The following is a 24765-nucleotide window of genomic DNA, read 5'->3' as shown; positions in this document are numbered from 1 at the left end:
AAGGGAACTGCAACCCCATAGGTGGAACATTATTATGAACTAACCAGTACCCCAGAGCTCTTGACTCTAGCTGCATTTGTATCAAAAGATGGCCTAGTCGGCCATCACTGGAAAGAGAGGGCCATTGGACTTGCCAACTTTATATGCCCCAGTACAGGGGAATGCCAGGGCCAAGGGGTAGGGGTGGGTGGGTGGGGGACTGGGGGGGGTTTATTGTGGACTTTTTGGATAGCATTGGAAATGTAATTGAGGAAAATACCTAATTAAAAAAAAAAAAAGAAAATATCCAGAAAAGTTAAAAAAAAAAAAAAAGAAGTTAAAAGGAACTTGTGGATCACCTGATGTGGTACTGCGAATGGTACTCTTGACTTCTGTAAGAGCAGGGAGGGCTCTTAACCACGGAGATGTCTCTCCAGCCCTCATGTGGGCATTTCTGCATGCATGGCTTATGACTTGTACTTCAAGGAAAAGAAATCAGTCCTACCTAGGTGTATTTGTGTTAATGACTCCTATTCCTTGTAGATCAACCGGGGGCAGGGAGGGAATAGACTCAATAAGTTATTCTTGGTAATAATACACAAATGCATATATGCATGCAATAACAGTTGAAGAAGTCAGGAATTTGAAAGACAGTGAAGGGGGGTATGGGAGGGCTTGGCGGGGAAGGTTGTAATTAAATTAGAATCATAAAATTAAACAGTAAATTTCATTGTGGAATAATACATAGTAAGATTATAGGTAGAAAGAGAAGGTCCTGTGAATGCATGGATCCATGGTTATAAAATGAAGCAAATACATAAAAATGTTGATGAAATAAAACATAAGGAGTGTGTAGGGGGGAAAAATCGAACTCTAGTAATTTTTATCCGCCCACTGTCTGCTTGTTGTTAAGACTGAGCAAGCACTGCTGATGGGCAAATTCCCAGCGAGGAACTCCTAAATGAAGAAAGAAAATGGCTTCTAACACAGTGCACACAGAACCTAAAGATTAAAAGCACAGGTTAGTCTAGGTGGCCTGCCAAGGAACGGGCGTGCACCTGCTGAACTGACTAGGCGTCTGAGGACCAGCGGTACTTCACTGCTACCTAGAGAAGACAACGTGATGTGAAGTGAACAGATGGCTCAGGAAGCATCGAAACATGCATGTCAGTGTTCCACCAGGATGTGGAAAGCAGACCCCAGTGGTGGGTGAGTGGGAAGCTACTCAAGCAAACTGACAGCTGCGCTGGTGGTACAGCCTCTGCTCCCAGCACTTGGAAGGAGTCCTGCAAATCAGAGGTGAGCCTAGGCTAGCCTGGGATACACAGAAGACCCTATCTCTAAAACAAAGCAAAACAAAAATGTAAGTTTAAAAGAATAAATAATAAATAATACATAATTTAATCTATAGTTTAACTTAAAGCCAAGAGTTAAGTAATTTAATTTTATTCTTCAGTTCTGTAGGTGAAGCAATGCACACCCTTCTGAGAATAGGAGATATTTCATAGGAGATAGATATTTGGGGGAAACTTCATTGAAACAGAGAATCCGCGGCTAGAGAGATGGCTAAGTGGTTAAGAGCACTGCCTGCTCTTCCAGAGGTCATGAGTTCAATTCCCAGCAACCACATGGTGGCTCTCAACCATCTGTAATGTGATCTGATGCCCTCTTCTGGTGTGTCAGTGAAAGGATGCTCATATACATTAAATGAACACATTTTTTAAAAAAGAAAAAGAAAAGAAACAGAGAATCCAAGTCTCATTGAACTATCATTTTGTAGATTCTTTAATTAAAAAAAAATAATGATAAAGGGAATGGACATTTGTTTCTGGCCAGCACATAGAGACTTCAGGTAATCATTGTATTATAGTTTAAAATTGCCAGCTGTGGGAGGGAGAGACTCGTCTAAGCTAAGAGAGCTTGCTATGTAAGCATAAGGATTGAAGTTTGGATTTCAGAACCATAGTAAGCCAGGAGTCCGGCAAATGTCTGTCACGCCAGCAGCAAAATAAGTGGAGATGGGGGATTCTGGAGAACTGCAGGCTTCTGGGCTAGCTGAGAAAATACAAGCTCCAAGCTCAGCCAGAGATCCTACCATAGTAACCCAGTGGAGCTAGTCGGAGAACACCTGACGCCCTCCTTTGGCCTCTGCAGTGTTCTCTGTACAGCTACTAGTGCAGTACGTGCATTTCCACATCACACACACACATACACACACACACACACGGACACACGGACACATACACATATTTACACATGAATAAAAAATAAGCAGAAAAGGGGGAAGAAAAAGCTAATGATATGAAGAAAAGGAGACTACGATTTTGATTTGCTTGCCACCAATTTCGGAATTCACAGGCTGAAGTTCCCAGGGACACAATGTCATTTAGTGTCCCCTGCCAGTGTCACCGTGTGCTTGGCATTAGTGGGCATACTGGGCTTGCCAGATAGTCTGTGGCCTGGCTGGGAACACCACCGTTTCTGGCTATGCCTTCCCGGCACAGCACGTCCAGCTCTTCTGGAAAACCCATGACATTTTAACAAATGTATTGAGACCAAAACAAACAAACAAACAAACAAACAAACAAACAGCCTAGATGTGCAGGAGTGAGCTCCTGCTGGAAACCCTGCTGATGATACACAGAGACAAGCAGAACCAGAGATCTGGAGAAGGAAGCGGGGCCAGGTGCTGGGAAATGAAAGAGGTCACAGGATGGAAAGGAGCATGGGTCACCACAGCATCAGAAAAGGTAGAGAGGAAAAGGATGGGACAGGATGCATCTCCCCAGAGTGTCTGCTGTGGTCTGCCAACAGTGCGCTCTTCATATTAGAAATTTCTAGAAACAACTCGGGAGCAGATGGCCAAGCAAAATGAACGAGGCAAGTTCTTGTAGTAATAAAAAAAGAGGGGGTTGGGGGCAGGGCGTATGCTTCTCAGGGGAAAGAGAAAGGCCTCAACAGAGATGGATAGAACCTTCGAATTCCTCTCTCTACATACTGAATCCATTTCCTACACATTCTGCTGTGGAATAGATGACAAGACCTTTTTAACCTAACTGCAGAACCTGTGGGCACACAGTGTGGTCACCCCTGCTGTCTCTTCCTCTAGATTCCTACCTGTCTAAACCCCTTCAAATCCCTGCCCAATTCCATCTTGCCAATATGGTCGAACCTGATGGCCTAATCAATACATCCTGGCGCTGATGGTTGTCCACATTCAACTCTGTTGTCTTTTTTGTATAGAACTTGACGCCTGCTAATAGTCTTGGTTTGTTTATGTACTATGTTGATCATTGTCTTTCTTTCCTCCCAGAAGACAGACAAGAAGAATGTAATCACTGTCAGTGTCTTCCACACTTCTAAAGCAGAAAAGTGGGGATCTTGGTTCTGAGGGGCACTGGGAGAAATATCTTTAAAGATTCATCTTTGCAGCCACCAGAAGCAGTAGACAGTAGCTGGGACAAACAGCAGGTAAATTACAAGGATAAAACTCAAACTCTAGGGAGCCAGGTGTCTGTAGTGGCTTTGACAAGATCTGTATTCCTATACAAGCAAAGGCCATGCATTTGTGCAGGGCTGTATTCACACTCAAGAAAGCTCCGAAAGCACGCTAAGCTCCCTGCTGGGACTGCCCATGAGGCTCTGCACATGCAGAGAGCAGGAGCAAAGGGAGGATTCTCAGTGGCTGGCGGGATGCTGAAAGCACCGGACATGCACACAGCGGCACATAGATTCATAGTATAAGTAAAGAAACCACTAAACTCACTGAGCTGACTTTAGGGAGCACACATGACAAGTACTGTTATATCAGGATCTGAAATCACATCAACAAACTTCTCACAACACATCTCTCTCCCTGGAGGCTGGAGAGATGGCTCTGTGGTTCAGAGCTGATGCTATTGCTCTTACAAAGGACCCAAGGTCAGCTCCCAGAACCCACATCAGATGGCTCACAACGGCCTATAACTCCAGCTGCAGGAGATGTGACTCCCATCCGTGGGCACCTGCTTTTGCATGTTTATACTCACATGCAGATACATGAATAGTCATATGTTTAAAAGTAAAAATAAGCTTTGAAATATAAAATAAATATCTTCCTAGATATATCCATTTATCATCTAGCTAATTATATGTGTAACAACCTATCCTCTAGCCACCTATCCAACCATTTCTTACTGGCTCTGTTTCTCTGAAGAGTGCTTGATAATACAGCAACACTCTAATAGTCTTCCTTTGCCATCTTCCTTTGTATAGATTCATGGATATCTTCCTCAATATCATGGCCTTGTGGCCTCCCCCACATCTAAATTTCTGAGCCATTACTATAACTTAGCCATAGATGCTTCCAGATCTATTTTATTTATTCAGAGATCCCTGGGCTACCTCCATATCCATATTTATTTAAGTTTTACAATTTTATGAGTTGTTTTCCATTCTACCGTAATGACTTAAAAATGTAAGTCAGTGAAGCTATTACCATGAAACCCTGTTTGAAGGAATGATTTCCTGTTAAGAGAGAATAACAAGTTTTAAGAATACGTCAGGGTACAGAAGGAGCAAAGGGTTCTGTCTCCTTACACTGGAGCTGTGTCTAAGAGCTCCAAATTCAAACCCTGTGGACACTCAAGATTAATGTCACACTCCAGTTGTGGCCTCTAGGTCTCTTGGACCCTCCATATTATCCTTACCACTCTCATTCTGGCCTTGTACTCTCCAAAGGCCAGGATTCTAGAGAACTTTATGTCAGGAAAGACTCCAGTAAATGTGGACAGACTGTGTGAGTCAGGGTGTTTGTCATTTGTCTGTAGATACACACTCACCTACAATCCCACTCCCACCTGCAGACACATGCCCACCTGCAGACACATGCTCACCTGCAGACACATGCCCACCTGCAGACACATGCCCACCTGCAGACACATGCCCACCCGCAGACACATGCCCACCCGCAGACACATGCCCACCCGCAGACACATTTCCACCTGCAGACACACACCTACCTGCAGACACAAGCTCACCTGCAGACACAAGCTCACCTGCAGACACAAGCTCACCAGCAGACACACACCCACCTGCAGACACAAGCTCACCTGCAGACACACATCCACCTGTAGACACACACTCATCTGTAGACTTGTGCTCACCAGCAGACACACACCCACCTGCAGACACATGTCCACCTGCAGACACATGCCCACCTGCAGACACAAGCTCACCTGCAGACACACATCCACCTGTAGACACACACTCATCTGTAGACTTGTGCTCACTTGCAGACAGGCACTCACCTGCAGACACATGCCCACCTGCAGACTCATGCTCACCTGTAGAGGCATCCTCACCTGCAGACGTGTGCCTACCTGCAGATGTGCACCATTGCGTATCTCTGATCAGCTCTGCAGACCTGAAGCTCTGTGTAGGCCAATAGCCTTTTCTCATATTCACCAGAGTGCTTCTGGAATCCCAACTGTGAGCATGCTATCATTGCATTCTCAATGATTCTAGTGCTCACATCTCCACATGATAAAAGCATAGCACTGCTGGGTTCGCCTTCCAGGCTGGCATGACCAGGGCAGTGCTTAGGTACCCAGTCAAGTTTGTTTGGTTTGGATAAAAACTCCAAAAAAAATATTTTCAAAATGGTATTTTTAGCCATTATACAGGAGGCGAGGGAGGGACAACTTTAACTGGCATCATATCTTATATAATAATATACTTTTTGAACAAAAAAATCAAATTATTTTTAATATTTCATACAATAGTCCATGACTTTACACACTAAGCACTGGGATTATCAGTGTGTGTCACAATTCAAAGCCCCCTCCCTTTTTAAGTGGGTGCTGAAGAATGAACAAGTATAGGTCCTCACGCTTGTGCAGTGGTGTCTTACCAACTGAGCCATGTCTCCATCCTGAATCCCTGATTAAAACATGGTGGACATTCCCGATCAAACCATATATACTAAATGCGTCCTTGATTATGTAAATTAATTTAGTACCTGCAGTGCCAAACACAGAAGATATGCTTTCTAAAATAGTCCTGTGGATATCGGGATGAGACAGGATATATCCAAGTGTCCAGAATGCAATCTGCAAAAGAGGAACACATACAACATAAAACTGTCTTACCAGGTAAATGCAGGCGGAGTCAGTGTTAGCCACAGACAGTTGGAAGAAGCAAGAACAGTGCTCCAGTCAACCTCAAAGGCACACGATTATGAGCTGGAGAGATGGCTTAATATGCAAGAGCACTGGCTGCCTTCCGAAGGAAGGACACAGCTTCCATCCTCAAAACCTGCATCACAGCCATCTCGAATTTCAGTTCTGGGGGATCTGATGCCCTCTTCTGGCCTCGGTGGGCATTGCACACATGTGGCGCTGAGACATAGGTGGGTAAAACACCCATACAAATAAAATAAAAATAAAGGGGGGAAAAACATTTTTTAAAACATGCTACTAAATATCACCATTAAAACCAACTAGATTTTATAAACAAGAGCGGTATCATATACCTTTTAGAGGTCAAATCTATAACTGAGTATTGCTGTAGTTTAGCTTTAGTATTTATATAGAGTATCTTTGTTGAACTAGGGAAGGTTCCAGATTGTATTTACTAGCAAACAACATAAAATGTCATGTAGGCATACATTAAATATTCAGAATAAAGCATAATACTTAATAATGTTAATACAACATGAAAACATTGTCATGATTTAATGTCCTTAAAATACAAATGTAACAGCAGACAGTGGTAGCACACAGCTATAACCTCAGCACTTGGGAAATAGAGGCAGGGGGATTGCCGCAAGTTCGAGGACAACTTGGCTTGCGTGTGACCGTCGTAGCAGCCAGGCTTAGACAGCAAGACCACGTGGAGAGCAAGAAAGAATGTGTGAGAATGAACTAGGGGATTTCTTCTTGCATGTGAAGCATATTAATTTTAAATAATCCCAGGAAGCCACACTTAAATTTTGTTAAGTAACTTATGAGGCGCTGGGGAGGTAGAGCAATGCTAAGACACTTGTGTGATATGGACCAACAAGGCCACGGGCTCAATACCCGGAACTCTCCCACACCTCACCCAAGTACATCTGTAAAGGCTGTCTTTTGGGCCTATTAGGATTATTTGGTATATAATGTGATTTTTCAATGCCCAGTGGTAACTCAAGGTAATGCATGAATGATTTCATACTTGCTGTTCGTAGGAGCGTGGAACCTCAGTCTAGGCTTTTAAAGCCAAGCTGAATGCAGCAGCTTTCCATATAGACTGGACAGCAAAGATCTCCATTAGAACCACAATAAATCATTAAGTGTCTCCTACTGAGTATACTACATCCATCGTTTCCATCAGCTAAGAATCCTGCTTCCACCCCGGATCACTCGGCCAGCCAGCTTCAAATGCTTGTGTGAATTATCTTTTTTGTCTGCACTTCTGTCCCCCAAATAAATGTCCTGTAAACAGTCTTCATGCTTATGATTTTATTCAAGGGCTAACATATTTTTGGAGATGGTTTTCCTTCGTTTAATACTTATCACAATAAATTAGTTTGAATAAAAAAAAGAGCCTTTCCTATCTTCCCTATATAGGATGTGTAAGATAAAACGGTTCATCTTAAAAATGCGCTTCCAGCTGAGGACAAAAACACAGGGATGCATAAAATCCTGAGGCTTGGATTTCCCTTTTGCCTTCTTTTCCTATAAGCATCTACTGTGTTAAAGAGATCATGAACTTGAGAAGTAATGGAGGTGGGTACAGGGGGAGTCAGGGAGCACAGGCAGGGTAGAAATAATGCAAACTCATGTATGAAATTCTGAAAAATGTAAAGAAAAATAAATAACCATAAGTGGCACCAAAAACAAACAAACAAACAAAACCACAAACAATTCTTGAAATCAATTCTTAGGTGACCGAGGTAACAGTCTGTATAACTTAAAGTCTTTTTCTGTTGTTGTTGTTGCTGCTTTGGTAAAACAGGATGTCCCTTGAAATGATCAGCTACTCCCCCGTGTGGCCAAAGGATGAAGTGCAGCATTGAAAGGTGCATTAAGCACAGGGGTGAACAGTCGACCAAGACACCTGCGATGCAGACATTCTAGGGCAGCATCTGGAATTAGGAAGGGCTCAGCCTGGAGATAATCTAGCTCATCTTCACACAGTGCCCAGGCCACTCTCCCCTTGGTCCCTCAGGTTCTTCCTCCTGTGAGCTACCAGTGGAAGGGATAAGCTATTGGATTTGCTCAATAATCACGCTACGCTCAGATCGTCGGATTTGAAGTCAGAGTCCTCGCTGGGGAAAGAATTCCCATGATGCTCCTTGATCTTCAGCAGCACAAGAAGGGCTCAGAGTCCCGTGTGCCTGACTGGTTTTGAGAATCACAAACACCAGGTCCCATTTATTTTTATGGCAGACGCTAGAATTCAGGTCAGTAACAAATGTCTACACAATGGTGTCCTGTGCTTTCTTTTTTCCTTCACAGATTTCTCATTTTTAAAATCTGCTGTTTTCTACCTTTAAGACAGAACTTTTGAGGACTATTGAGCCAGCTAAGAGGTTAACAGTACTTGTCACTCACACACAGGACCTGGGCTCAGTTCCTAGCACTCATGTAAGCAGCTCACAATACCCAGAAGTCTAGTACCAGGGGGACTCTGATATCAGCTGATGGCCACAGGCACTAGGTATGTACCTAGTACCTATGTGCGCAGGTAAAACACTCACACATAAAGCAAAATAAATAAAACAAAACAAAACAATGTACTTTTTAATAAACAATACAGGATGGTAACCCCAGCACCTGGGATGTGGAGGCGAGAGGTAAGGAGATCAAGGCCATCCTTCCTGACATAGCCAGTGTGAGGCCAGCCTGGGCTAGGTGACCACATGAGACTTTGCCTCCCCCTACAATAGCTAAGGGAGAAGAAGTACTTATTTCTTTTAGAAGTTCCACACACACACACACACACTACACACACTAAGAAGGGATCCCCAGAGTTGCTGCAATAGCAGATCACGTAATGGAGTAGTCAGAGAAAGTTTCCATTCTGTCTAGTTCCAAAAGTCCATTTAGTATGTTGTCCTCAAATAGAGGATGTGTCTGATACTAAACTGAGAAGAAAGGGTAATCGCATTTCACCTTAGCCAAAAGGACGAGAAGTGATTTCTTTCCTTCTTAAAAATAATAAAAGTGTTAGGCAGTGTGGCACGTGCCTATAATACTAGATTCTACTTGGAAAACTGAAACAAAAGGATCGTGAGTTCAAGGCCAGCCTGGGATGTTGTCTCAATAAAGAAAAAAATAAAAACAAGTAAAGAGTTAATTAAAATGTTTCTATATGATCCTGAACGAAAAAGCAAAATTGGCCTTAAAGTCATTGACACACATTTGGAAAAGGATTTCAAGTGTACTGCCCAAGGGAGTAACAATATTATGCCAAAAAGGTCAAGTCTATTGTCACAGTGCAGAAAGGAGAGCCACCAGTCACAAAAATACAGAGCACCAACTCAAAGCCACTTGTTGGAGAGTTAAGAACCAAACTAAGAAGAGATAAGGAAGGAGGCCCTGAGTCTGGCTGCATTCTAGGAGGAAATGAGTTGTGCACTTCTGCAACAGCATCCAAGAGATGTGATGGATGCTGAAGGAGTCTTGGAAGTACTCTATGTAAGTTAGTTGCTACCTGTTGTTACTGAGTAGCTAGCCCTGGAAGTGGGGTTGGTTCTCCTACTTCAGACACTAGTGTGTTAATGCCACGGGTGCTCCAAGCCCCCATTTGTGAGGAACAGGGCCTCTCACTCTGTGACAAGGAAGAAAGACAATAGACATTAAAATAGCTCAATCAGCACTATGGCCTTGGGAACAGCAGGAAGGTAAACCCTTTCTAACAGTTGCTGCCACAATTTATCCCATAATGTAAAAGTTTATACCGCGGGAAAGAGAAGAGGGAAGTAGAGCAATGGTAAGCTCACCTATGGAGAGCTAGTTCAAATGGGAACTCTAGCTGCCTTAACTTCCCCCATTGGCTTCTGAGAGGCGTTGTGAGCACCTAATTTGATGTCATCTCTCTATGTTGCTGTTCTTTTACTTGGAAGCCTCACCTGTGAGAACACTGATCTGGTTGAGACTCTTTCTGTGGGGAATTAGCACTGGGTATCCATCCATCCATCCATCCATCCACTCACCCATCCACCCATCCACCCACCCACCCACCCATCCACCCATCCATCCACCCCCCCCACCTACCCATCTACCCATCCCCCCATCCACCCACCCACCCATCCCCCATTCCCCATCCATCCATCCATCATCGATGAGTCATTTACTATTTATTCTTTTAGTTTGACTTGTTATATACTTAAGAAATGAACTCATTTAGAATTCAAAGTGATGGCTATCCTAGGTCATTTTCTGAAACAAGTAAAGAATAACATTCCAGATAATTTTCTGTCAATCACATATGGGCCACCATGCCATTAAGTCTGGGAAGAATGAGGGCCACAATGGCTGCTGAGCATAGTTAAAACTTCAGAGAAGCAACAGATGAAAATGACCCAAGTCAGCTTTGGTATTGTTGGCTTTTTATTGAGTACTGTTCTAGAAAGTTCATTTTCTATCGAGGAACACCTTAGACATGGGAAATGGCCTTTCAATCAAGATAATCTCATGAAGTATGGCCAATACCTTGAGATGATCTATCAAAGTACATGTAGGCCACAGCAAAAACTCCTGATGGGCTGGTAGCAATCCCGTTCTAAAGAACAGGCTGTGAGTCCCATGGGCTTCAAGGTAGGCGAGAGGAAATGCTGATCACATCTGGGCCCAGAAAATGACCAATCCACAACTTATAGCTCTTAGGGCTTCTTTAGCAATGGGTGATCCTAAAAGCTAAAATAGTAGAGCCATGCCCCTCCTGACCATTGATGCATTATGGTGGCTCATGGGGAATGGCCCAATTAGAAGGTGTTGGGGCAGATGTGATGTTGTTGGAGGAAATGTGTCACTGGGGTGGGCACTGAGGTCTCAGATGCTTGAGCCAGGCCTAGTGTGACATCTTTCTCTTCCTGCTGCCTACGGATCCAGTGTAGAACTCTCAACTACCTCTCCAGCACCATGTCTGCCTGCACACCACTATGTTTCTCACCATGATGATAATGGACTAAACTTCTGAACTATAAGCCAGTTTCAATAAAATGTTTTCCATCATAAGAGTTGCCATGGTCATGGTGTCTCTTCACAGCAATAAAACTCAAACTAAGACAGAAGTTGATACCAGAAGTGGGGTGTTACTGTGATAGGTCTGACCAATGATTTTGTTTGGAGAAATATGGACTTTGGGACTTTTGATTTGGAACACAATTGAACCCTTTAAATTGGGCTTAACTTACCATCCTAGTAAGAGCGTAGAAGACAGTGATGTGGAGGATGATTTGAACTGTGGGGCCCTGGCTCAAGAGGCTTCAGAGGAGAAGAGTATTTGCATGTGGCCTAGAGACAGTTCTTGTAATATTTTGGTGAAAAATGTGGTTGCTTTCTGATCTTGTTAAAAAAAATAAAAATAAAAAATCTGCCTCAAGCTAAATTAAAGAGTTTGGGATTAATTGCTTTAGCAGAGGAAATCTCAAAACAGCCTAGTATCATCTCTGTCATGTAGTTATTATGGCTTATTCTTATGAAGTTCTGTAATGAAATGGAGCAAGCTGAGCATGGAAAAATACAAAATGTATAATTCAAGGAGAAAAGAGGTACCAGGAAATGGAATGGAGCTAAATGCTGTATTCAAAGGAAAGAAACAGATGAAAGAAAATCCTGATGTTAAATGGAATAAAGGGAGTGGTGCCCTCAGGACAAGATCCCACCCTGCTAAGCTTCCAACTTGTGAAAGGGAATTAAAGAAAAGTGTAGGTCCCAATGTGGTGGTTTATGCCTTTAATCCTGGCATTCTGGAGGTAGAGGCAGGTGGATCTTTGAGTCTGAGGCCAGTCTGGTCTACAAGTCAAGTTTCAAGACATCAAAGCTTGGGCCATAAAGGAAACCACTGAAAGCAGAAAGCTAGTGAAGACATAATTGAACAAGGGAATCATATGTGAACCCCAGTAAGCAGCAAAACCTGGCAGCTTTGGCCACATAGTTGTGAAGCCTCCCTCCCTGACTAAGGAAAGCCTCTGAGGTGTGTTTAAGAGTGTCCTTGCTTGAAGGCCTAGAGAGGCCACTGTTTGAAGCTGTGAAGGTGAAGCCTTGATTGCCTTGAAGACCCCAACCTGTTGGAGATGCCAGAGTCATGGGATACTTACTGAAGAGAGCTGCTAACAAGGAGTATAACCAGCCCAAGAGAGAGAACTATGTAGCAGTCAACAAAGGTGAAAGAAGTTGGAGGTCTGAGGAGATCTTTGACATAAAACATGGAAATAAGAGTTTGAAATTTGCCCAGCTGGCTTAAGGTTTTGCAATGGTCCAGTATCTCCTCATTATGATTCTTTGCCTTCCTTTTGAAATGGTAATATATATCCCATGCCATTGTATGTTGAAAGTATGTGATCTGATTTTCATTTTGATTTCACAGGGGATTACGGTTAAGAGATTGCCATAAGTCTTAGAAGAGATTTCGAACTTTTATCAGGTTGGTACTGATATGGGGACTTTTAAAGTTGGTTTTAATGCATTTCTGTATTTTGATACAGCTACAAGCCTATGGGGACCAGGGTGTGTAATGTGGTGGTTTGAAAGAAAATGGCCTCCATAAGCTCACAGGGAATGGCACTCTTAAGAGTATGGCCTTGTTGAGAGTATGTGTGGCATTGTTGAAGGAAGTGTGGCATTTATCTCTTCCTGCTATCTACTGACCCAGATGTAGAACTCTCAGCTCCTTTCCCCAGCACCATGTCTGCCTGCACACCACCATGATGATAATGGACTAAACCTCTGAACTATAAGCCAGCCCCAGTTAAATGTTTTCCGTTATAGGAGTTGCCATGGACATGGTGTCTCTTCATGGCAATAAAACCCTACTATGATGGTTTGAATATGTTTGGCCCAGGGAGTGGCACTATTAGGAGGTATACTCTTGTTGGAGGAAGTGTGTCACTGTGGAGGTGGGCTTTGAGAACCTCCTTCTGAGGACAGTCTGATCCTGCCTCCCTTTGGATGAAGATGCAGAACTCTCAGCTCTTTCTCCAGCACCATGTCTGCCTAGAGCTGCTGTGCTTCCTGCCATGATGATAATGGTCTGAACCTCTGAACTTGTAAGTCAGCTCCAATTAAGTGTTGTCCTTTATAAGAGTTGCCTTGGTCATGGTGTCTCTTCACAGCAATGTAAAAACCCTAAGACACCTACCTAAGACAGGAGTCAAGAGTTTGGGACCTATGGCAGTCTATATTCATTATTAATGGACCACTGAAAGAAGCCTTTGATTTCAGTGAGGTGATCTTTTCTGCACAGCACACTTAATTAATGAGCACCAATTTTGTTAAGAACTTTTTACTATTTCCAGTCAAATCCTCCAACCATCCTTGGAAGCGGTTCAGATGAGGACACAGATGCAGACTGGGAGAGGTTAAAGGACTGTGTAGCCCACTGTCACCCAGCTATGGGAACTGGCTTCGGATCTGATGCAAAGGCCTTTCCAAGGTCTCTGCTCATGCATCAGACTGCCTCTGGGAGGTGCCAACAAGGAAGGTCCAGCAAGATGAAACTTTCAGTCATCATGAGACACATCTTTTCAGACCAGTGCCAGGTCCACTCTCAAAGGACAGACCTCTGTGTCAGATCAATAGTGCTTTGTGTGGCTTTCCTCCGGGGGACCTTTCTGGAGAGATCCTGAGAACTACTCCTCTGACTGTAGCTGTTGTGTGCATGTTTGGGAAGTTGCTCTTCAGTGTTAATGTAGCTCAAACAGTTAGTTGAGAAGAGTCAAAAAAGCATATCGGACCAATAGAGTAGGGGGAAGCATAGGCTTGTCATGTGATGAAGTATATATTCTCATGGGTGGCACATGTTTGAGTAGCAGTGTTGGAATATCTGCCTCTGTGCTCTACTCTGTACAGTGGGTTAAAAAAGTAGAGTTACTGGGACCCAGAAATCCCCTTCAGAAACAGGAAGGAAAAATGTGTAATATTTACACACTGGTTTTATTTCTAGTTATTAAGGAAAGGGGGGAGGTGACCACACTTACCAGAGATTGGGCTTAGTGTTCCTGTTAACTCAAACACAAATCCATAGATAGCCATTCTTACATTACAACCAACATAAGGAGTCAGAGCAGACAAAGCAGAGAATCACAGATGGATCTCTTAGCTTTAACCTAGTTCATAGTGACTTTAAAAGAAGAGAGAAAGAGAGAGAGAGAGAGAGAGAGAGAGAGAGAGAGAAGACAGATACAGAGAGACAGAGACAGAGAGACAGAGAGACAGAGATGCAGATGGGAAATGCTTAGGGAAGAAGGAAGGAAATAAGTAGAAATGGGGTCAAGAAGGGATAATGAGGGTGATCATAAGCCATGTTCAATGGTATACATGGATAAAGATGTCATAAGGAACCCCATTATTTTGATCACTTAATAAAAGAAAAATAATAATTGGAAATGGTTGCCCAACACCATTTCCTGAATGTAATCTCAGCCCTTGAGATTGCAAATTCAAGGGCAGCTTTGGGCTCCATAGCAAGACTTTGTGCTAAAAAACAAAGACTAAATTAATTAGTCAATTAAAACAAGTATGTAAAAATAAATAGTCTTTATAGGCCCCTGTTATCTTTAGATAGGCCGTGAATTTCAATGCCACAAGCCCCGTTCATAGAGAAGCTTATAGAACCAAGGGGGACAAGGAATGCAAACGCTAATGGTACTCAGGAGGAGAGGGGAAGCTCACATTCAATGGACATTGACTAGCGCATCTTTTGAGCATCTTGTTGGATGCTCACAGAGACTGTGTAGGCAAATGAGCAACCCATGCCTATGACCATGTCACAAGTTTTACTTTCATATTCACATTCTCCCCCTCTCTTGCCCCTTTTCTCCCCATTTCCTGTAAAGGAAATGAAGACACAGAGATTTTTTTCCATAGATACCACAGTGGCTGGAGATAAGCAATTCCATAGGAAATCATCAGTTGGTGTATTATCACTTTGGTTCAAAGCTGGTGCCAGACTTTGTCCAACTGCACAGCACAGAGCATATAGCCTAACAGAGTCAGGGGTTCTTACACAGTACACAGAGGACCACAAAGGGCAAGTTTTCCTTGGGCTAGTTGGATGCCAGGGTGAAGAATTCACTCTGGATGTACACTATGCCCCCTTAGTATGTGGGGGTGGGTATAGGAGTGTGGTGGGGGGTTTGATGTGTATATGTGAGTGCTGTACATGCTGTGTGCACACACGTGTGTGCACCCGAGCACATGTGCATACCTGGTGTGTTTGCATGTGTGTCTGTGCAGACATGTGTGCACATGCCTGCTCTTATCTATAGAAGCCAGGGGTTGACGTCAGGTGCCTTCCTCACTGAGACAAAGGTTTCTCACTGAACCCTGAGGAGGTTTGGCTAGATGACCAGCTTGTCACAGGGATCCTGGGTTGCAGCCTCTTGAGCACTGGGATTATAGGCAGCCTGCCGCATCCAGCAGGATTCATGAACTCTGGTCCTGTAGCACATGAGGCAAGCATTCCACCCACTGAACTCCCGAGACATACTCTATCAAACACTCACTTTAAAAAATAAGACCTTACATCCCAGTCCACCATTACCTTTTAGTTCCCCAAAGTGTGTGAAGAACTGAAGTCCAAGAGAAAAAGAAAACAATGCAAAACAACAACAACAAAAACAAAAACAAAAAACAAAAGCTAGATAGATGAAAGAGAGCCTCCTTGTCTCCCATGTACTTACAGGAGGAGCATTGGCCAGAGCAGCCCAAAGTAGGACCAGTCCATAATTTGGACTGTATTGAAGTGTTTCCGTCTCCACCACTTCCAATATGGCCTGCAAGAGGGTCTGGGAAGGAGATAACTCTTGTTAGACCACGGCCGTGTGATGAAGACCGATGTCCCCAAACAAGAAACCATTTCATTATTTTTCGTCTGTGGGTGTTCTATACACTTGTTAGTGTGGATGTGTGTGTGTGTGTGTGTGTGTGTGTGTGTGCAAGCGCATGCGCACAAAGGTCAGAGGTCGTCACTGAGTGTCTTTCCTCTGCCATGTGCCACATTTATCTTTGAGAAGAGTCTCTCACTGAACCTGAAGCCCCTGAGTCCTGCTACTCTGGCTGGCCAGGGAGCTTTAGGAATCCACCAGCCTCTACCCAGGGTTATGGATACTGGCACATGTCCCTACTCACAGATTTTTTTTTTTCGTGCATTCTGGGAATCCCAAACTCAGATCCTCAAGCTTGCTTATTAAGCACTTTGCCTAGACTGAGCCGTGACCCTGGATTCATTGAATCCGAGAGATACTGTATCTGCATTCTAAGGCGTGGACGTGCGTACACTGGGTGGTATCATGGCAGAGGGAAACAGGATCTCCAGTGGAGCTTAGCTGTATTTCTGTCTTTTGGCTCCACTATTAAGGAAATGAATGATCCTGAATGAATGAATGAATGAATGAATGAATCCCTTCACTATCCCACTGACTGGATTTCCTTGTCCTTAAGATGACCGTGATATGGTTCTTACATCATAAAAATTTGACAATTAAATTAGTTAGTACAGTTGCTAATAAAGTACTTGACAGAAAATTAACTTTCTCTGTAGCTGACAGTGACCTTGATGTCCTGATCCTCCTTCCTCTTGCTCTAAGTGCTGAGATCACAGGAGTGTAGCCCCATGCCTGGTTCATTCAGAATGAACCTGGGGCTTTTGGCATACTAGGCCAGCACTGTCCTAACGGAGCCACACCCTTAGCCACAACATAGATCCCCTACCCCCAGGATTGCTTGGTTAGTTGTGACATTTGTATTTTCAAAATTACCATGTTTGGGTTTTTTGTTTGTTTGTTTTTGATTTTTTGAGACAAGGTCTCACTAGGTAGCCCTGGATGACCTGGAATTCACTATGGAGTCAAGTCCAGCCTTGAACCCACAGAGATCTTCCTGCTTCTGCCTTCCAAAAGGACATGTGCCACAACACCCAGCTGTTACTATGGAAATGATGATGGTGGCGATGTTGATGTAATGGCAGAGATTAAAACTGGGTCTTTGTGCATAGCAGGCAAGCAGTCCTCTAGAAGAACTACAGACTCAACCTAAATGTTACCCTTCTAAAACAAGCCAGTCTCTGCTCATAGGAAAATTAAGTAGCCAGTCCTGGTGGTGCAGGGCTATAACCAAGAGACTTGGAAGGTCAGGGCACGAAGATTGCAAGTTCAAAGTCTGTTTGGGCTACAATGTGAGTTCAAGTGAAACTTAGTGAACTTCTTTCTCAAATTAAAAAGTGAAAAGGAGAACTAGGGATATATCCCAGAAGCAGAGGTCATGCCTAGCATTTATGAGGACCTAGGTTCAACCTCCTAGAAAAACAAATGAACAGAAAGTTTTGACTTAAGTGGAACCAACTCGGATCAGAGCAGAGCAGAGCCCACCTACTCTGGTTGTTCCCAGGTGGCTGCAGAAATCCTATAACCCGACTTTCTTCAGAGATTTCTCTCATTTGCTTTTGCCCACCATTGTTTCTCCACAAGAGGGCAGAGACTTGGTCACAGGATGTGCTTTTAATCTTTATTTACTCAGTACAGGTGATAGGAAAACAATACGGGAGTTCTCTGACCTGTGTGTGCCATGCTTGCCTGGGAACAGTACAGTTGTGAGGTCTCTACGGGTGTTTAGCTCATTTGTACGTCAGCCATGGCTCTGAGAAGCAGCCACTCGTGCTCACACTGAGCATTCACCAGAGGAAACAAGCACAGTCAAATCAGTGTGAAAGAAATGCAAGTATGGACAGGATCAAAATGGAGCTGCTTCTGCTGTTCGCTTGCTGTTAATGAGGCTCGCAAGTTTGCCAGATCGACTAGCTCTGCCAGTCCATCTTCTTGGCATTAAAGTTGTTATAAGAAACACGAAACGGCTTTGTGAGACGGGTAACTATGCCTGGTACATAGTAACCCACCTCTGAATATTAGCCAGTGTGTCGTTATCCAGTCCATGGTGATGGCAGAGCAGCACTGATCATTTTAGTTATGGATTTTACTTTCTGCTACTCTCTACCACATCGAGCTGTTTCAGGGGTCTATACCTTGCCCATGTTCATTGCTATAGGAGGACCCAGGCCATTGAGAATGAAACTTAGGCCTGTGAAAGACTCAGGCCTTCAGTGAGCACAGTTCTTCAATGGTCCCTGCCTCCAGTGTCATTTGATATATAACTAAGATCAGAAGCTTTCTGTAACATTTTTTTTTTGTCTGAAATTCTGTATCATTTTTAAATGCTGAAATATTTGAAGTGTCTTCTTGTTGTTTTGTTTTGGGGTGTTTGTTTTTCAGTACTAGCGATTAGAACCAGAGCCTTGGCATGCTGGGAGACCATCTATCGTTTGACCGCACCCACAGTCTTCTTTTTTTTATTTTGAGACTGTGATGGTGTATATACACTTGGCCCAGGGAGTGGCACTATTAGGAGGTGTGACCAAGTTGGAGTAGGTGTGGTCTTGTTGGAGTAGGTGTGTCACAGTGGGTGTGGGTTTAAGACCCTCATCCTAGCTGCCAGGAAGCCAGTATTCTGCTAGCAGCCTTCAGATGAAGATGTAAACCTCTCAGCTCTGCCGGTACCAGGCCTGCCCAGAAGCTGTCATGCTCCCACCTTGATGATAATGGACTGAAACTCTGAACCTGTGAGCCAAACCAATTAAATGTTGTCCTTTATAAGACTTGACTTGGTCATGGTGTCTGTTCACAGAAGTAAAACCCTAACTAAGATACACTCTCTCACTAGATTGTCCAGGCAAGTGCCATCCTCCTGCCCCAGCCTTCTGAAAGGCTGGGACTTCAGATAATTTAGGCCTGGTTTTTAAATGACTATGTATTCTCTGCATGCGTACTTACAGGTGTGCAGGTGCATATATAGGCATGGGTTTGCACACACAAGTATGTGGATGTATGTGCATGTCAGAAGATAGCAGCATGTGTTGTCGCTCATTAGGAGCGACATCTGTATGCATTGGCATACAGATAAAAGGTTAGGCTAGGCTGTATGAGCAATGAGCTTCAGGGACCTGCCTATCTCCACCAGTGTGGGATTATAAGTACTGGACTCCATGCCCAATTTTATTACACAGTTTCTGCAGATAGTACTCTAATTCTCATTTTGACAAGGGACATACCTAAACATAATAAAGACGGTTTACAACAAGCCTATAGCCAACATCAAATTAAATAGAGAAAAACTCAAATCAAGTCTACAAAACCAGGGACAAGATAAAGCTGCCCACACTCTCCATATTTATTTGACATAGTACTTGAAGTTCTAGCTTGAGCAATAAGACAACTAAAGGAGATCAAAGGGATACAAATCGGAAAGAAGGAAGTCAAAGTATTGCTATTTGCAAATGATATGGTAGTATACATAAGTGACCCCAGAAATTCTACCAGAGAACTCCTATATCTGGGTACAAGACTAATTTAAAAAGTATCAGTAGCCCTCCTATATATAAACTATGAATAGGCTGAGAAAGAAATCAGGAAAGCAACACCCTTCATAATAACCATAAATAATATAAAATATTTCCATGGAACTCAAACCAAGCAAGTAAAAGATCTGTATGACAAGAACTTCAAGTCTCTGAAGAAAGCAATTGGAAAAGACCTCAGAAGAGGGAGAGATGAGTTTTTAAATGGTGACTGAAAACAATCTCTCTCTCATCTCCTCTTTACCATGCCCAATGCCCATTACAAAAATTAACCAACTTAACCCCCATAACGGTCTATAGGGCAGACCAGGAAAGTGAGGTCTAGACATTAGGTCCTGTGTGTAATGTCACATACCTGGTGACTGAATCAGAAACCTAGCAACCCAGACCAAATGAAGCCCAGACTCTGAGGGCAAAGGTCCCAGCAATCAGATATGACTTTTTAAAAAAAGTTCCAAGAAGTGACTCTAACCACAGCCAGGGGCTAAAAAACTTCACCATAGCAAGCGTCAAGGATGCCTGGAAAGCTGGGGACCCAGGCCTCTAGGCTCCACCCCAATATGTGCATGGTCCCCAAGTGATGCAGGTAGACTTCGAACCACACTGGAAGAATCATGGCTCCTGAATAACACCTGGGGACCGTTCCTCCTGCCTCATGTTTCAAGTCACTCACATGGGATCAGCTCCTTGCATTCACAGAGAGAAGTGACTTGTGGAAGTGAGTCAGGAGCAGAGCCTGTTTTATAGAGCTTCATTATCCTTCCCTGGTTTGCTCACACCCGTGTCTCACCATCCATGCAGGTGTTGACACACAGTATAGAAACTGTCTTAGTGAGGGTTTTATTGCTGTGAAAGGACACCATGACCACGGCAGCTCTTATAAAGGAAAACATTGAAGTGAGGCTGGCTTACACTTTCAGAGGTTTAGTCCATTATTATCATGGCAGAAATCATGGCAGCATGCAGGTAGACATGGTGCTAGAGAAGGAGCTGAGACTACTACATCTTAATCCGCAGGCAGCAGCAGAAGACTGCTGCACTAGGCCTAGCTTGAGCATAGGAGACCTCAAAGCCCGGCTCCACAGTGGCAAACTTCCTCCAACAAGGCCATACCTACTCCAACAAGGCCACACCTCCTTAATAGTACAACTCCTTATGGGCCAAGCATTCACACACATTGAGCCTATGAGAAGCCAAATCTATTCAAACCACCACAGGAACCCACTGATTTTATTCCAGTAAAACTTTTATTCCAAACTAAAACTCAAAATTGATGCCAGGCATGGGGCACCCATTCCTACAGTCCCAGTACTCAGGAGGCTGAGGAAGGAGGATCAGGAACTTATGGGTTATATTTTGGTCACCATAGTGATATACCCTGTCTCAAAAATAAAATGAAACCAAGCAACAATTAAAAAAAACAATATGGAATTGCTCAAACCAAAGTCTCATATGAAATCAAAGACTCATTGGAAGCTAAGTTGCTATGTGACCTTCTTAGAAATCAGGAGTGAAGTGAGAGGTGGGCATTGCCTAAACAGGCCAAGAGTAATGAGACGAAGCTGCATCTAATGTGCTCTGTACTTCCTTGGGTAACCAGAATAATCCAGTTTTAACCAGCCAGTTATTGCTCTGTTGCTCTGTCCTCAGTGTTAAAAGTTGTTTGCTTTCGTTTGTTTCTGAGTTTCACATTTGTCCAGCTCTGTTCTATAAAGACAACCTGTTCTGCTCAGCCCATGAGATGGGGGAGTTGTCTGACTCGAGAATTACACTGTAAAGCAACCAAGACCATTCGATTGTAATTGTGTCCTCTGACACAGCCAACCATGAGAATAAAATTTTAAAATCCCCAAGGTTCACTTTGTTGTTGCTGCTGTTTGTAGCATCTGCTTTGTTATCCTATAGAATAGAATGCCTTTGTGCTGTGAGGTTAATACTAATAAGGTAATGTATGTGCGTATGCCCAGCGTATCACTTGGGCATATCCAATCCCCCACATCTCCTAGGAGACATGGTTTTGTAATAATCACTGTTTAGTCCTATATATCTTAGTGAAGGAAGAGGATGCTTACTCCAGAATGACCTGCAGATCTGTGAGCTTTTATGTTGCCAATATTTTTCTCAAACAGCGCCAGGAGCCATCTTTTGGATTTTGACCAGTTTCTGCATAAGAAAAAAAAATCATATAAGCAGTGACTTGCAAGTGCGTAGTGTGACAGGCCAGAACATAAAGGGATAAAAGGTCTCTGAGAGTAGAATAATTTCCTCAGATTTCTTCTTGGCCTCCATGTTAGAATTTCCAAAGAGGCCCACTCCTGAATTATAAGACCACGGGAAATACTGAGGGGCAGGTCAATATATTTCACTGGCGTTGTAACTAGCTCCTGGGATTCCTAGGGGACTCCCGTTACATGGTTAGCCAATAGCTTGGTTCATGTTCAATGTGCCTGTCCCAAGAGAGACAAGGCAAAGGTCCAACAGAGGCCAGATGTTGACTAAGCTGCGTCAAGTCCACAAGTGATCATCATTTTATTCCTTTCTGGCTAGTACCACCACCTACTGCAGATGATCGGCGTCCTCTGCAAAATCAAATGCTGAAAATCTCACCACTCAGGTGATTGTATCAGAAAAGATGTCAAGGAGCACAGTGATTTCATGATCCTTATCAATGGAATTAGTGCCTTTATAAAACACTGGAAAACATTTGATTGACTCTACCACCCTGAAGGCACAGTCAGAAGTTGACAGTCTGCCACCAGGAAAAAAAAAAAAAAACTCCCCAGAAACCACCCTGCTGGTGCCCCCATCTTGGACGTCATAGCCTCCATAACTACGGAAAATAAATTTTTATTGCTTATAAGCTACCTGTCCATGACACCTTTGACTATCCAAATAGGATAAAACATAGAGTGATTACCAAATACTTTTTAGAATGCAGTTATTTTTCACAGCATATTACAAATGTTTATGTGAGCCAATAGCAGCAAATGTATTTGACCACGCCTACTGTGACCTTGCAGGGGACAGGGCTGATTCCACATGGATTCAGACAGAATCAAGTCAATAATGGTACACACTGTACACAGGAAAGGCCTCAGATGCATTTCTCATGCCATCTTCTCTCTGTCTCTGTGTGTGTGTGTCTCTGTGTCTCTATCTCTGTGTGTATCTCTGTCTCTATCTTTGTCTCTCTCTCTCTCAAGCATCGTGCACACACACACACACACATTTCTCAGGAAGGAAGGGAGACAGCAGATAGGGAGGGAGGCAGGATGGAGGAAAGAAAGAGTAGAGTGAGAAAAAGAAATATATTTCTTCTTGTTCCTCCTTCACTTCACACATGTGCACTAAAATAAGCAGGCTAGAGTCTGGTGAGATGGTGCGCTCCTGAAAAGCCAGCACCCCATAAGCTGGGCCCATGAATTCCAGGGCCAGCTTAGGCTACGTAGTGAGGACACTGCAGCCCCCCTCACCACCATTACAAAGAGAAGAAGTCAGCGAAGCAGCTTCTTCCCACCTCAGCCAATGTTATTCTACTTAAGAGAAAGAAATGGGACTGGGACTTGGAGTCGGTGCATAAAGTGCCTGCCTCATAGTATTGAGGACCAGAGGAGTTTAAGTCTCCAGAACCTACAAAAACCTGGGTGTCCAGTCGCATCCACATCATCCCTGCATTCCTGCAGACACAACAGAATCCATAGAAGCTTGGCCAACTAACCTGAATCACAGTGATATGTTTAGACCCTGTCCAAAACAAGATAGAAGGAGAGCCCCAAAACCCAACATCCCCCCTGCCGACCTTCACACATGCACTACGGAAATTGCAGTATATCCCCCCACACACACATATATCATATATAAACACATACTTACCTTAAAATAAAAACAAAGTAGAATATAAATAAGAGAAACGAAAGGTAGCTCAGAAAGTCAAAGGCTTGATGTGCAAGCTTAAAGACCTGTGCTCAGATCACCAGCATGGTGTAAAAGCCAGCACAGCAGCATGCATTTGTAACCCCCAGGCAGAGATGGGGCATGCTGGGGCGCTCAATGACCAGACAGTCTAGCCAAAATGGTGAGTGGCCCTGTCTCAAAAAACTGTAGTCGAGGAGGACAAAGCAGGACAGCGGACGTCCTCCTGTGGCCTCCACACTCATGTTCAAAGGTGGGCACACCTGTGCACACACACATAGCGGAGAGGGAAAGAACACTCTAAATAAGTTGCTGAAAAGAACCAATCACAGAAAGGGCACCTACCTCAGAAGCCATTCAGGCAGCTGGGAGCCATACTCAAAGCCCTCATCATAGGTTTTAAAATGCTGGTAGAATTCCTTGATTGTCCTCTTGTCTGTGAGAAACAACCCTTTCTTAAAGAGAGTACTGAGTGTGGCTGGATAAAGTAGATACCTGTAACGAGGGGAACACTTGGGAAGTCAACCTAGCAGCCAACAGGAAAAGCTCTACAATAAGTGGTTCTCAGCCCTGTGTGTCTCAACCCCTTTGGGGGTTCAAATACCTTATTTACATTACGTTTCACAACAGTAGGGAAATTACAGTTATGAAGTAGCAACAAGGTAATTTTATGGCTGGGGGTCACCACAACACAAGGAACTGTGTTAAAGGGTCACAGCATTAGGAAGACTGAGAACACTGCTCTAGATACAAAGGCAGCATTCTCTTAAAATGACAACTGAGCGAGCAGGGGATCATGTGACATGGGACACAGCTTTGAGGGAAAGGTTTTCCCATTTGCTGGTGGAAGTCAGACTGCGCTTCAAAGATGACCGAAAATGAACAGTGTTTATCTGAAGAGTTAAAAATCCTTCCTTAGCAGGCAGTGGTGGCGCACACCTTTAATCCCAACACTCGGGAGGCAGAGGCAGGCAGATTTCTGAGTTCGAGGCCAGCCTGGTGTACAAAGTGAGTTCCAGGACAGCCAGGGCTACACAGAAAAACCCTGTCTCGAAACAAAACAAAACAAAACAAAACAACACAACAACAACAACAAAAATCCTTTCTTAACAAAAAAACCAACTGATCTTAATTAAGTGTATGCACATGTTTCCTCTGGATTTCAAAATTCACATGGTAGATTAATGTACTCTAACTAGGCTGTACTGGCTAGTTTTGTGTCAACTTGACACAGCTGGAGTTATCAAAGAGAAAGGAGCTTCAGTTGAGGAAGTGCCTCCA

The 24765-nt window shown here is 43.6% G+C and overlaps 1 protein-coding gene across 4 annotated transcripts in view; it reads right to left on the bottom strand.

The window, feature by feature from the left end:
• The window catches only part of LOC110283986 (24-hydroxycholesterol 7-alpha-hydroxylase), an 85225-nt gene that overhangs the window by 45357 nt on the left and 15103 nt on the right, over positions 1-24765 (bottom strand). For 3 of the 4 annotated variants that reach the window (XM_021149536.1, XM_029471578.1, XM_029471580.1), the window contains 4 exons: positions 23830-23979; positions 21645-21735; positions 15848-15952; positions 5978-6068 (listed from right to left, as the gene is read on the bottom strand). In XM_021149536.1, coding sequence (XP_021005195.1) covers positions 5978-6068; positions 15848-15952; positions 21645-21735; positions 23830-23979 — 437 coding nt within the window. The remainder of the gene's footprint in view (positions 1-5977; positions 6069-15847; positions 15953-21644; positions 21736-23829; positions 23980-24765) is intronic. The other variant, XM_029471579.1, reaches the window with a different exon arrangement.

Source organism: Mus caroli, chromosome 17, assembly GCF_900094665.2.
Source record: "Mus caroli chromosome 17, CAROLI_EIJ_v1.1, whole genome shotgun sequence".
NCBI lineage: Eukaryota > Metazoa > Chordata > Mammalia > Rodentia > Muridae > Mus > Mus caroli.
This window is presented reverse-complemented; position numbering and strand designations above follow the sequence as displayed.